A 15,935-nucleotide genomic window follows, 5' to 3' on the forward strand; every position below is an offset into this window, starting at 1 on the left:
TTATCATTTCAAGTGGAGGCCTGCAAAGACGCCCTTATATTACTGTCTGAAAACTTTTATCTCAGATCACCATTATTTTACGAAATAGGTTTTGGATGCTCGAATAATACAATTATCAATATCCGACGGATGCCTGGTACCGACGGCGTTAAGACAGCGTCTACACCACGGATGTCTGGTACCGACGGTGATACAAAAGCATATACACCACGGATATCTGGTACCGACAGTGTTAAGAAAGCGTCTACACCACGGATATCTGGTACCGACGGTGTTAAGAAAGCGTCTACACCACGGATGTCAGGTACCGACGATGTTAAGAAAGCGTCTACACCACGGAAATCTGGTACAGATGGCGTTAAGACATCGTCTTCACCATGGATGTCTGGTACTGACAGCATTAAGACAGCGTCTACACCAAAAATTCTGAGCTGTAATCAATTTCGACCGTTCACAGTAAGATGGTTCTTGAATGGTACTATCCAAGTGGAGAAAAGCAGTAAAATTGTATTGAAATGGACTGATCCATTCCCAATATCTGTTCATGGCTTAGGTATTATGACGTCATTTGGTTCAACAGGATCCTGGATACTGGAACGAAATGAAGGTATTCGACTTATAAATCAATTCAATAACTTATTTTAGACAGTATGTATTCAGGCGAAAGATACGTATTTAGGATAAATAAATTTAGAAATTTGAATTGTATCTGAATATCGAGGAAATGAAACATGTAGTATTTACACTTTCAGAGATGCAAAATGAAATGAAGGTCGCAGAAAATTAAAATATACACGTATAAAAAAGATTTCAATTAAAATCTTAGTGTTTTCTATGATCTGTCCACTTAATTTGGTTTTGGCTGTGAATATTCCTATTTATATGATCTTATATCACATGACAATTATATTTCTGTCTTTTTTAGGCTCTTAACGTGCATTCTATACATTTATAATAACAGACGTACGTAGAGGTGGGAAAAGTTGAATAGTAATAGACTAGTAGTATAGAAAATGGAAATTCCTTTATTGGGGCATTTTTTAGTTTAACTAACTCTAGAAGATTGTCATAGTAGTCGTAGGAAGAACGTGAAGGTAGATATGACGAAACTGCTTCTCCATCTACCCCTTCTTACAAAAACAAACACTGATGTATTAACTACTACAATTCCCATCTACTCTCTTAATTCTACATCAACACTTCTGCATTTACTTATATGAAATGAACACCAAGTCTCAAACTACTACAACATTTTCCCTCTCCCACTTGATTTCTTACTACTACACACTTGATTTCTTACTACTACAACATCCCTCTTTGGCCCCCTTCTGTGCCACTGTCGTTATAAATATACTACAACATCCATCTACTCTCCCCATACTTCAACACTTTTACAACTCCTACAACAATTCTTTTACTACTACTCCCCTTTATCCCCCCTATCCTACTCATCATGCTACCTCTAACTACTACATCATACGTCTTCCCTTTATACACTACAACACGTTATTTCTAACTACTACATCATACGTCTTCCCTTTATACACTACAACACGGTATTTCTAACTACTACATCATACGTCTTCCCTTTATACACTACAACACGGTATTTCTAACTACTACATCATACGTCTTCCCTTTATACACTACAACACGTTATTTCTAACTACTACATCATACGTCTTCCCTTTATACACTACAACACGGTATTTCTAACTACTACATCATACGTCTTCCCTTTATACACTACAACACGGTATTTCTAACTACTACATCATACGTCTTCCCTTTATACACTACAACACGGTATTTCTAACTACTACACCATACGTCTTCCCTTTATACACTACAACACGTTATTTCTAACTACTACATCATACGTCTTCCCTTTATACACTACAACACGGTATTTCTAACTACTACATCATACGTCTTCCCTTTATACACTACAACACGGTATTTCTAACTACTACATCATACGTCTTCCCTTTATACACTACAACACGGTATTTCTAACTACTACATCATACGTCTTCCCTTTATACACTACACCACGGTATTTCTAACTACTACAGCATACCACTACCCTCCAATACTACATCACTGTTTCTCTAACTGCTACAAATCCCCCTTCCTTCTATATATACTACAATATTGTTTCTATAACTATTACACCATACCTTTACCTTACTATTCTACCTACTAAGTATATCTCAAATACCTCTCTAAATATTACACCATACCTTTACCCTACTATTCTACCTACTAAGTATATCTCAACTACCTCTCTAAACATTACAACATCCCTATAACTTGCACATCCTACTTCATCTTCCTTTCTTACTTCTACAGCATAAATCTACCATCCAGATACTAAAGTCACCTACAATATACTTCTACAGCATATATCTATCATCCAGATACTAAAATCAGCGTTTCTCTAACTTCTGCAACATATATCTACCATCCAGATACTAAAATCACCGTTTCTCTAACTTCTACAGCATATATCCACCATCCAGATACTAAAATCACCGTTTCTCTACCTTCTACAGCATATATCTACCATCCAGATACTAAAATCACCGTGTCTCTAACTTCTACAGCAAATATCTACCAAACAGATACTAAAATCACCGTGTCTCTAACTTCTACAGCATATATCTACCATCCAGATACTAAAATCACCGTTTCTCTAACTTCTAAAGCATATATCTACCATCCAGATAATAAAACACCGTTTCTCTATCTTCTACAGCATATATCTACCATCCAGATACTAAAAACACCGTTTCTCTAACTTCTACAGCATATATCTACCATCCAGATTCTAAAATCACCGTTTCTCTAACGTCTACAATATACTTCTACTCTCCCTCCTCATGCAACTACAACTACTTCGCTAACTTCTACAATATACTTCTACTCTCCCTCCTCATGCAACTACAACTACTTCGCTAACTTCTACAATATACTTCTACTCTCCCTCATCATGCTACTACAACTACTTCTCTAACTTCTACAATATACTTCTACTCTCCCTCCTCATGCTACTACAACTACTTTTTTTCTAACTTCTACAATATACTTCTACTCTCCCTCCTCATGCAACTACAACTACTTCTCTAACTTCTACAATATACTTCTACTCTCCCTCATCATGCAACTACAACTACTTCGCTAACTTCTACAATATACTTCTACTCTCCCTCATCATGCTACTACAACTACTTCTCTAACTTCTACAATATACTTCTACTCTCCCTCATCATGCTACTACAACTACTTCTCTAACTTCTACAATATACTTCTACTCTCCCTCCTCATGCAACTACAACTACTTCTCTAACTTCTACAATATACTTCTACTCTCCCTCCTCATGCAACTACTTCTCTAACTTCTACAATATACTTCTACTCTCCCTCCTCATGCTACTACAACTACTTCTCTAACTTCTACAATATACTTCTACTCTCCCTCCTCATGCTACTACAACTACTTCTCTAACTTCTACAATATACTTCTACTCTCCCTCCTCATGCTACTACAACTACTTCTTTTACTTCTACAGTATACTTCTACTCTCCCTCCTCATGCAACTACTTCTCTAACTTCTACAATATACTTCTACTCTCCCTCCTCATGCAACTACAACTACTTCGCTAACTTCTACAATATACTTCTACTCTCCCTCATCATGCTACTACAACTACTTCTTTTACTTCTACAGTATACTTCTACTCTCCCTCCTCATGCAACTACTTCTCTAACTTCTACAATATACTTCTACTCTCCCTCCTCATGCTACTACAACTACTTCTCTAACTTCTACAATATACTTCTACTCTCCCTCATCATGCTACTACAACTACTTCTCTAACTTCTACAATATACTTCTACTCTCCCTCATCATGCTACTACAAATACTTCTATAACTTCTACAATATACTTCTACTCTCCCTCCTCATGCAACTACAACTACTTCTCTAACTTCTACAATATACTTCTACTCTCCCTCCTCATGCTACTACAACTACTTCTCTGACTTCTACAATATACTTCTACTCCCCCTCATCATGCTACTACAATTACTTCTCTAACTTCTACAATATACTTCTACTCCCCCTCATCATGCTACTACAACTACTTCTCTGACTTCTACAATATACTTCTACTCTCCCTCCTCATGCAACTACAACTACTTCTCTAACTTCTACAATATACTTCTACTCTCCCTCCTCATGCTACTACAACTACTTCTCTGACTTCTACAATATACTTCTACTCCCCCTCATCATGCTACTACAATTACTTCTCTAACTTCTACAATATACTTCTACTCCCCCTCATCATGCTACTACAACTACTTCTCTGACTTCTACAATATACTTCTACTCTCCCTCCTCATGCTACTACAACTACTTCTCTAACTTCTACAATATACTTCTACTCTCCCTCCTCATGCAACTACAACTACTTCTCTAACTTCTACAATATACTTCTACTCTCCCTCCTCATGCAACTACTTCTCTAACTTCTACAATATACTTCTACTCTCCCTCCTCATGCAACTACAACTACTTCTCTAACTTCTACAATATACTTCTACTCTCCCTCATCATGCAACTACTTCTCTAACTTCTACAATATACTTCTACTCTCCCTCCTCATGCAACTACTTCTCTAACTTCTACAATATACTTCTACTTTCCCTCCTCATGCTACTACAACTACTTCTCTAACTTCTACAATATACTTCTACTCTCCCTCATCATGCTACTACAACTACTTCTCTAACTTCTACAATATACTTCTACTCTCCCTCCTCATGCAACTACTTCTCTAACTTCTACAATATACTTCTACTCTCCCTCCTCATGCAACTACTTCTCTAACTTCTACAATATACTTCTACTTTCCCTCCTCATGCTACTACAACTACTTCTCTAACTTCTACAATATACTTCTACTCTCCGTCCTCATGTTACTACAACTACTTCTCTAACTTCTACAATATACTTCTACTCTCCCTCCTCATGCTACTACAATTACTTCTCTAACTTCTACAATATACTTCTACTCTCCCTCATCATGCAACTACAACTACTTCTCTAACTTCTACAATATACTTCTACTCTCCCTCCTCATGCAACTACAACTACTTCTCTAACTTCTACAATATACTTCTACTCTCCCTCATCATGCAACTACTTCTCTAACTTCTACAATATACTTCTACTCTCCCTCCTCATGCAACTACTTCTCTAACTTCTACAATATACTTCTACTTTCCCTCCTCATGCTACTACAACTACTTCTCTAACTTCTACAATATACTTCTACTCTCCCTCATCATGCTACTACAACTACTTCTCTAACTTCTACAATATACTTCTACTCTCCCTCCTCATGCTACTACAACTACTTCTTTTACTTCTACAGTATACTTCTACTCTCCCTCCTCATGCAACTACTTCTCTAACTTCTACAATATACTTCTACTCTCCCTCATCATGCTACTACAACTACTTCTCTAACTTCTACAATATATTTCCACTCTCCCTCCTCATGCTACTACAACTACTTCTTTTACTTCTACAGTATACTTCTACTCTCCCTCCTCATGCAACTACTTCTCTAACTTCTACAATATACTTCTACTCTCCCTCATCATGCTACTACAACTACTTCTCTAACTTCTACAATATACTTCTACTTTCCCTCCTCATGCTACTACAACTACTTCTCTAACTTCTACAATATACTTCTACTCTCCCTCATCATGCTACTACAACTACTTCTCTAACTTCTACAATATACTTCTACTCTCCCTCCTCATGCTACTACAACTACTTCTTTTACTTCTACAGTATACTTCTACTCTCCCTCCTCATGCAACTACTTCTCTAACTTCTACAATATACTTCTACTCTCCCTCATCATGCTACTACAACTACTTCTCTAACTTCTACAATATACTTCCACTCTCCCTCCTCATGCTACTACAACTATTTCTTTTACTTCTACAGTATACTTCTACTCTCCCTCCTCATGCAACTACTTCTCTAACTTCTATAATATACTTCTACTCCTTTCCTCATGCTACTACAACTACTTTTTTTCTAACTTCTACAATAAACTTCTACTCTCCCTCATCATGCTACTACAACTACTTCTCTAACTTCTACAATATACTTCTACTCTCCCTCATCATGCTACTACAACTACTTCTCTCACTTCTACAATATACTTCTACTCTCCCTCCTCATGCAACTACAACTACTTCTCTAACTTCTACAATATACTTCTACTCTCCCTCCTCATGCTACTACAATTACTTCTCTAACTTCTACAATATACTTCTACTCTCCCTCCTCATGCAACTACAACTTCTTCTCTAACTTCTACAATATACTTCTACTCTCCCTCCTCATGCTACTACAATTACTTCTCTAACTTCTACAATATACTTCTTCTCTCCCTCCTCATGCTACTACAACTACTTCTCTAACTTCTACAATATACTTCTACTCTCCCTCCTCATGCAACTACAACTACTTCTCTGACTTCTACAATATACTTCTACTCTCCCTCCTCATGCTACTACAACTACTTCTCTGACTTCTACAATATACTTCTACTCTCCCTCCTCATGCTACTACAACTACTTCTCTAACTTCTACAATATACTTCTACTCTCCCTCATCATGCAACTACTTCTCTAACTTCTACAATATACTTCTACTCTCCCTCCTCATGCAAATACTTCTATAACTTCTACAATATACTTCTACTCTCCCTCCTCATGCTACTACAACTACTTCTCTAACTTCTACAATATACTTCTACTCCCCCTCATCATGCAACTACAACTACTTCTCTAACTTCTACAATATACTTCTACTCTCCCTCCTCATGCAAATACTTCTATAACTTCTACAATATACTTCTACTCTCCCTCCTCATGCAACTACAACTACTTCTCTGACTTCTACAATATACTTCTACTCTCCCTCCTCATGCTACTACAACTACTTCTCTGACTTCTACAATATACTTCTACTCTCCCTCCTCATGCTACTACAACTACTTCTCTAACTTCTACAATATACTTCTACTCTCCCTCCTCATGCTACTACAACTACTTCTCTGACTTCTACAATATACTTCTACTCTCCCTCCTCATGCTACTACAACTACTTCTCTAACTTCTACAATATACTTCTACTCTCCCTCCTCATGCTACTACAACTACTTCTCTGACTTCTACAATATACTTCTACTCTCCCTCCTCATGCTACTACAACTACTTCTCTAACTTCTACAATATACTTCTACTCTCCCTCCTCATGCAACTACAACTACTTCTCTGACTTCTACAATATACTTCTACTCTCCCTCCTCATGCTACTACAACTACTTCTCTGACTTCTACAATATACTTCTACTCTCCCTCCTCATGCTACTACAACTACTTCTCTAACTTCTACAATATACTTCTACTCTCCCTCATCATGCAACTACTTCTCTAACTTCTACAATATACTTCTACTCTCCCTCCTCATGCAAATACTTCTATAACTTCTACAATATACTTCTACTCTCCCTCCTCATGCAACTACAACTACTTCTCTAACTTCTACAATATACTTCTACTCTCCCTCATCATGCTACTACAACTACTTCTCTAACTTCTACAATATACTTCTACTCCCCCTCCTCATGCAACTACAACTACTTCTCTAACTTCTACAATATACTTCTACTCTCCCTCATCATGCTACTACAACTACTTCTCTAACTTCTACAATATACTTCTACTCTCCCTCCTCATGCAACTACTTCTCTAACTTCTACAATATACTTCTACTCTCCCTCCTCATGCAACTACTTCTCTAACTTCTACAATATACTTCTACTCTCCCTCCTCATGCAACTACAACTACTTCTCTAACTTCTACAATATACTTCTACTCTCCGTCCTCATGTTACTACAACTACTTCTCTAACTTCTACAATATACTTCTACTCTCCGTCCTCATGTTACTACAACTACGTCTCTAACTTCTACAATATACTTCTACTCTCCCTCCTCATGCTACTACAACTACTTCTCTAACTTCTACAATATACTTCTACTCTCCCTCATCATGCAACTACAACTACTTCTCTAACTTCTACAATATACTTCTACTCTCCCTCCTCATGCTACTACAACTACTTCTTTTACTTCTACAGTATACTTCTACTCTCCCTCCTCATGCAACTACTTCTCTAACTTCTACAATATACTTCTACTCTCCCTCATCATGCTACTACAACTACTTCTCTAACTTCTACAATATACTTCCACTCTCCCTCCTCATGCTACTACAACTACTTCTTTTACTTCTACAGTATACTTCTACTCTCCCTCCTCATGCAACTACTTCTCTAACTTCTATAATATACTTCTACTCCTTTCCTCATGCTACTACAACTACTTTTTTTCTAACTTCTACAATATACTTCTACTCTCCCTCATCATGCTACTACAACTACTTCTCTAACTTCTACAATATACTTCTACTCTCCCTCCTCATGCTACTACAATTACTTCTCTAACTTCTACAATATACTTCTTCTCTCCCTCCTCATGCTACTACAACTACTTCTCTCACTTCTACAATATACTTCTACTCTCCCTCCTCATGCAACTACTTATCTAACTTCTACAATATACTTCTACTCTCCCTCCTCATGCAACTACAACTACTTCTCTGACTTCTACAATATACTTCTACTCTCCCTCCTCATGCTACTACAACTACTTCTCTGACTTCTACAATATACTTCTACTCTCCCTCCTCATGCTACTACAACTACTTCTCTAACTTCTACAATATACTTCTACTCTCCCTCCTCATGCAAATACTTCTATAACTTCTACAATATACTTCTACTCTCCCTCCTCATGCAACTACAACTACTTCTCTAACTTCTACAATATACTTCTACTCTCCCTCCTCATGCAAATACTTCTATAACTTCTACAATATACTTCTACTCTCCCTCCTCATGCAACTACAACTACTTCTCTAACTTCTACAATATACTTCTACTCTCCCTCCTCATGCAACTACAACTACTTCTCTGACTTCTACAATATACTTCTACTCCCCCTCCTCATGCTACTACAACTACTTCTCTAACTTCTACAATATACTTCTACTCTCCCTCCTCATGCTACTACAATTACTTCTCTAACTTCTACAATATACTTCTTCTCTCCCTCCTCATGCTACTACAACTACTTATCTAACTTCTACAATATACTTCTACTCTCCCTCCTCATGCAACTACAACTACTTCTCTGACTTCTATAATATACTTCTACTCTCCCTCCTCATGCTACTACAACTACTTCTCTGACTTCTACAATATACTTCTACTCTCCCTCCTCATGCTACTACAACTACTTCTCTAACTTCTACAATATACTTCTACTCTCCCTCCTCATGCTACTACAACTACTTCTCTAACTTCTACAATATACTTCTACTCTCCCTCCTCATGCTACTACAACTACTTCTCTAACTTCTACAATATACTTCTACTCTCCCTCCTCATGCTACTACAACTACTTCTCTGACTTCTACAATATACTTCTACTCTCCCTCCTCATGCTACTACAACTACTTCTCTAACTTCTACAGTATACTTCTACTCTCCCTCCTCATGCAAATACTTCTATAACTTCTACAATATACTTCTACTCTCCTTCCTCATGCAACTACAACTGCTTCTCTAACTTCTACAATATACTTCTACTCTCCCTCCTCATGCAAGTACTTCTATAACTTCTACAATATACTTCTACTCTCCTTCCTCATGCAACTACAACTACTTCTCTAACTTCTACAATATACTTCTACTCTCCCTCCTCATGCAACTACAAATACTTCGCTAACTTCTACAATATACTTCTACTCTCCCTCCTCATGCAACTACTTCTCTAACTTCTACAATATACTTCTACTCTCCCTCCTCATGCAACTACAACTACTTCTCTAACTTCTACAATATACTTCTACTCTCCCTCCTCATGCAAATACTTCTCTAACTTCTACAATATACTTCTACTCTCCCTCCTCATGCAACTACAACTACTTCTCTAACTTCTACAATATACTTCTACTCTCCCTCCTCATGCAACTACAACTACTTCTCTGACTTCTACAATATACTTCTACTCTCCCTTCCCATGCTACTACAACTACTTCTCTAACTTCTACAATATACTTCTACTCTCCCTTCCCATGCTACTACAACTACTTCTCTGACTTCTACAATATACTTCTACTCTCCCTCCTCATGCAAATACTTCTATAACTTCTACAATATACTTCTACTCTCCTTCCTCATGCTACTACAACTACTTCTCTAACTTCTACAATATACTTCTACTCTCCCTCCTCATGCAAATACTTCTATAACTTCTACAATATACTTCTACTCTCCCTCATCATGCTACTACAACTACTTCTCTAACTTCTACAATATACTTCTACTCTCCCTCCTCATGCAACTACAACTACTTCTCTAACTTCTACAATATACTTCTACCCTCCCTCCTCATGCAAATACTTCTATAACTTCTACAATATACTTCTACTCTCCCTCCTCATGCTACTACAACTACTTCTCTAACTTCTACAATATACTTCTACTCCCCCTCATGCTACTACAACTACTTCTCTAACTTCTACAATATACTTCTACTCTCCCTCCTCATGCTACTACAACTACTTCTCTAACTTCTACAATATACTTCTACTCTCCCTCCTCATGCAACTACAACTACTTCTCTAACTTCTACAATATACTTCTACTCTCCCTCATCATGCTACTACAACTACTTCTCTAACTTCTACAATATACTTCTACTCTCCCTCCTCATGCTACTACAACTACTTCTCTAACTTCTACAATATACTTCTACTCTCCCTCCTCATGCAACTACAACTACTTCTCTGACTTCTATAATATACTTCTACTCCCCCTCCTCATGCTACTACAACTACTTCTCTAACTTCTACAATATACTTCTACTCTCCCTCCTCATGCTACTACAATTACTTCTCTAACTTCTACAATATACTTCTTCTCTCCCTCCTCATGCTACTACAACTACTTATCTAACTTCTACAATATACTTCTATTCTCCCTCCTCATGCAACTACAACTACTTCTCTGACTTCTATAATATACTTCTACTCTCCCTCCTCATGCTACTACAACTACTTCTCTGACTTCTACAATATACTTCTACTCTCCCTCCTCATGCTACTACAACTACTTCTCTAACTTCTACAATATACTTCTACTCTCCCTCCTCATGCAAATACTTCTATAACTTCTACAATATACTTCTACTCTCCCTCCTCATGCAACTACAACTACTTCTCTAACTTCTACAATATACTTCTACTCTCCCTCCTCATGCTACTACAACTACTTCTCTAACTTCTACAATATACTTCTACTCTCCCTCCTCATGCAAATACTTCTATAACTTCTACAATATACTTCTACTCTCCCTCCTCATGCAACTACAACTACTTCTCTAACTTCTACAATATACTTCTACTCTCCCTCCTCATGCAACTACAACTACTTCTCTAACTTCTACAATATACTTCTACTCTCCCTCCTCATGCTACTACAACTACTTCTCTAACTTCTACAATATACTTCTACTCTCCCTCCTCATGCTACTACAACTACTTCTCTAACTTCTACAGTATACTTCTACTCTCCCTCCTCATGCAAATACTTCTATAACTTCTACAATATACTTCTACTCTCCTTCCTCATGCAACTACAACTACTTCTCTAACTTCTACAATATACTTCTACTCTCCCTCCTCATGCAAATACTTCTATAACTTCTACAATATACTTCTACTCTCCTTCCTCATGCTACTACAACTACTTCTCTAACTTCTACAATATACTTCTACTCTCCCTCCTCATGCAAATACTTCTATAACTTCTACAATATACTTCTACTCTCCCTCATCATGCTACTACAACTACTTCTCTAACTTCTACAATATACTTCTACTCTCCCTCCTCATGCAACTACAACTACTTCTCTAACTTCTACAATATACTTCTACTCTCCCTCCTCATGCTACTACAACTACTTCTCTAACTTCTACAATATACTTCTACTCTCCCTCCTCATGCTACTACAACTACTTCTCTAACTTCTACAATATACTTCTACTCTCCCTCCTCATGCAACTACAACTACTTCTCTAACTTCTACAATATACTTCTACTCTCCCTCCTCATGCTACTACAACTACTTCTCTAACTTCTACTCCCCCTCATGCTACTACAACTACTTCTCTAACTTCTACAATATACTTCTACTCTCCCTCCTTAGGCTACTACAACTACGTCTCTTACTTCTACAATATACTTCTACTCTCCCTCCTCATGCTACTACAACTACTTCTCTAACTTCTACAATATACTTCTACTCTCCCTCCTCATGCAACTACAACTACTTTTCTAACTTCTACAATATACTTCTACTCTCCCTCCTCAAGCTACTACAACTACTTCTCTAACTTGTAATATCCCTCTATCGTATTCCTCTTCCTGTGATAACTCCTATTACGAAAGCTTTCTTGTTTTAACTGATGCATTTTTATTATTGTAGACAAATTCTCAAAGTCAAAATTTGGAACAACAGCCAATCCTACAGCAACAGTCAGTACTTCTACAACAATTATTTCTAAACCAATAGAAATTCATACACAAACAGCAATTTCAACAACTACAGCCATTCCTGAAACAACCAATCGTAAAATAACAACCATACCTACAGCCATAGCCATTTCATCGACAAGTACGTTTACAACAACAACATCAACCGATCTTAAATCGGCAATCATTTCTACACTAACAACCATTCCAAAAACAACAGTCAGTCATAAACAACAAACCATTCAGACAGTAAATCTATTCCAAAGACAACGACGAGTACGAAAAAAGAGGGTCATATCTCTACAAATAAATATAGGACCAATTCCTACAACAAAAATTCCTTCAACAACAAAAATTCCATCACCTAAACCAATCCCACCAACAACAACAATCCCATCAACAACAACAATTTCTACAACAACAAGAACAATCCCATCAACAACAACAATTCCATCAACAACAACAATCCCATCAACAACAACAAGTTCTACAACTACAACAACAATCCCATCAACAACAACAAGTTCTACAACTACAACAACAACAAGTTCTACAACTACAACAACAATCCCAACAACAACAAGTTCTACAACTACAACAACAATCCCAACAACAACAACAATTCCACCAACAACAATCCCAACAACAACAACAAGTTCTACAACTACAACAACAATCCCAACAACAACAACAATTCCACCAACAACAATCCCAACAACAACAACAAGTTCTACAACTACAACAACAATCCCATCAACAACAACAAGTTATACAACTACAACAACAATCCCAACAACAACAACAATTCCACCAACAACAATCCCAACAACAACAACAAGTTCTACAACTACAACAACAATCCCAACAACAACAACAACAATTCCACCAACAACAACAATCCCATCAACAGCAGCAATCCTATCAACAACCACTATTCCAACAGATCATAGCTCAACATCTTCTACTACAACTTGTACATGCACATGCAAACAACAACAACATAATTATACTCTTCACGAATTGCAACAATTCTTAGCACCACAGTTAGATGAAATTAGAAATGATATGATGGTAGATGTCACCAGTTTGTCTAGGGCGATACGTAAACGGACAAGCGCTCCCGATGACCGTACGTCAGCGAAAAGATTAGGAATGATTGGTGTAGCTGTAATCACTATAGTAATAGGATGCGTTGTACTTAGTGATATTTCTTCCGCGGTAATGACAATCAGATAGATTAAAATCATATCGTATGTATTTTCTGTTGTTGTGTTGCTGTCTGATGGACGTATATTCAATATCTCCTTCATTTTAATTGCGCATGTAGTAGATACAAAACGTTATATTTCTCCTTTTTCTGTATTTGGAATGATAATTCGATGACTAATGAGAAACAGAATAGTAACTCTCTACGGATGAGACACAAGGTAAACAAATTAAGTGCCAGTCTTTGTAAGAATCGGGCAATTTAGAAAAAAATCAAAACATGGGCGAAAAAACACACCAACCTAACCACCCTATTTTGAAGGTACCCTCATCCTGAGTTTGAAATGGTAGGTCTTTCGTTTCTGCGTGTCTGGTAATTCGAGAAATATCTAGATAAATAATGGTGAGAATGATAGCAAATTACGGAGTTATCTCCCCCTAATTGTTATTTTCTAGTGCATTTCAACCAAATTATATCTTGAATTACCAGAACAGGGAAAGTAAACGAATGTTATATTCATGCACCATTATACATTCTGAACTTGAATAAACGTAAAGCTGAGTGGGTTTTGTGTTTGTCATGTTTTCATCACTGCCTGATTCTTAGGCAGATTGGTACTTAAAGAGAAAATACATTTACATCTTAAGGATGTACTTAGGTGAAATTAAAAAAATCTAGAATTTTGAATTGATACTACAAGTCAGAAGAGCATTAGTTAAGGAACATAATAAGCTAAAAATATTGATAGGTCATGGAACTCCTTTTCGAGATATTTAATTTTTAAAAAATGACGAGAAAAGGCTGACTCGGACTTTTACCCCATATTTTACAAAACTACAAAAGGTAGATTCTTCCACGAAGTTTCGAAGAAATAAAAATTTAAACAAACAGGATTTGCTGTTATATTTCGAATGCATAAAAACATTGTTCCATATAACAGTTTAAAATGGTTCTTAAAGTCATTTAGTTTTAGTTGAATCAGAAACTTTGCAAACATATTTGAGCCTCCTCATGTGGTTTTTGATTATGTGATTACTTGGCCGTTTTTGTAGTGATCATTTGATTACCAGACCAAATATTTCATGATTATTTGATAATCTAGGACTGTATTTTTTATTATTTGATTATCTTATTTAAAAAAATAATTAATGATTATGTGATTATATTGGCAAAAAAATTTGTGATTATGTCATTACTTGGATAACCCCATGATGGAACTCATATTTGTAAAGATTTGATATTTCGGACCGTGAAAGATCGGGTACACTTTCCCGATAAAATACAAAATAAGTAAAATATAAATACATGGTAAATGAAAACAACACTATAAAAATCTCATGTGTTCGAATCGAATCTCTGGTCCCATTGGCGTAAGGAACGCCAAAAGCCAAAAACATGAAAGGTGAATGCACGAACCACGTCAAGAGTCATACGACCACATGGAATAGTACAAAGACAATTAAAGGTAAAACTGTAAAGTAGATAAAATGCTATACAGAGTCAACACCTAGGGTCTATAACTCAATACCATCCTGTATTATTTCTGAAGTAAACCCTGAAATTTATCTATTAGGTCTTGGTACTTCCCAATGAACTTTTTGAGAAAAAAGACAAAACCCTGGCCCATTAACGTTTAGCTCAGACGTTTGTTTTATAAATTCTGAGTAGCAGCTGCAAGCTCCTGAATATCGTATGAGTTGTATTCATACGTGGATGAATTTGGTAAATTGCTTCTAAGGTGAGGGCAATTTAAAATTTCTAAAAAAGAGGCCGATGAAGCTGTATATATGGTGTCTGTAATCTCTAGTTCAGGACTATTAATTGGACCCAGCAGGAAAGTTTGTATTGTTAATGGAAAGAACATCTTCATCATACCTTGATGTAAAGTTAAATGATATAGATTCTTAAAGTTTGAACAATTTTTCCCCCCATAAGAATATATGATTCACAATGAGAACATTTTTTCCA

General features: G+C 36.7%; 1 protein-coding gene across 1 annotated transcript; it reads left to right on the forward strand.

The window, feature by feature from the left end:
• Positions 1 to 257: 257 nt before the first annotated feature.
• LOC127699804 (uncharacterized) lies at positions 258 to 14,585 on the forward strand. Its single transcript, XM_052203166.1, has 2 exons — positions 258 to 607; positions 12,714 to 14,585. The coding sequence occupies exons 1-2, from the start codon at positions 298 to 300 to the stop codon at positions 13,994 to 13,996; spliced, it is 1,593 nt and encodes a 530-aa protein (XP_052059126.1). The 5' UTR covers positions 258 to 297; the 3' UTR covers positions 13,997 to 14,585.
• The last annotated feature ends 1,350 nt before the right edge of the window (positions 14,586 to 15,935 follow it).

Source organism: Mytilus californianus, unplaced genomic scaffold (genome assembly GCF_021869535.1).
Source record: "Mytilus californianus isolate M0D057914Y unplaced genomic scaffold, xbMytCali1.0.p SCAF_41, whole genome shotgun sequence".
Taxonomy (NCBI): domain Eukaryota; kingdom Metazoa; phylum Mollusca; class Bivalvia; order Mytilida; family Mytilidae; genus Mytilus; species Mytilus californianus.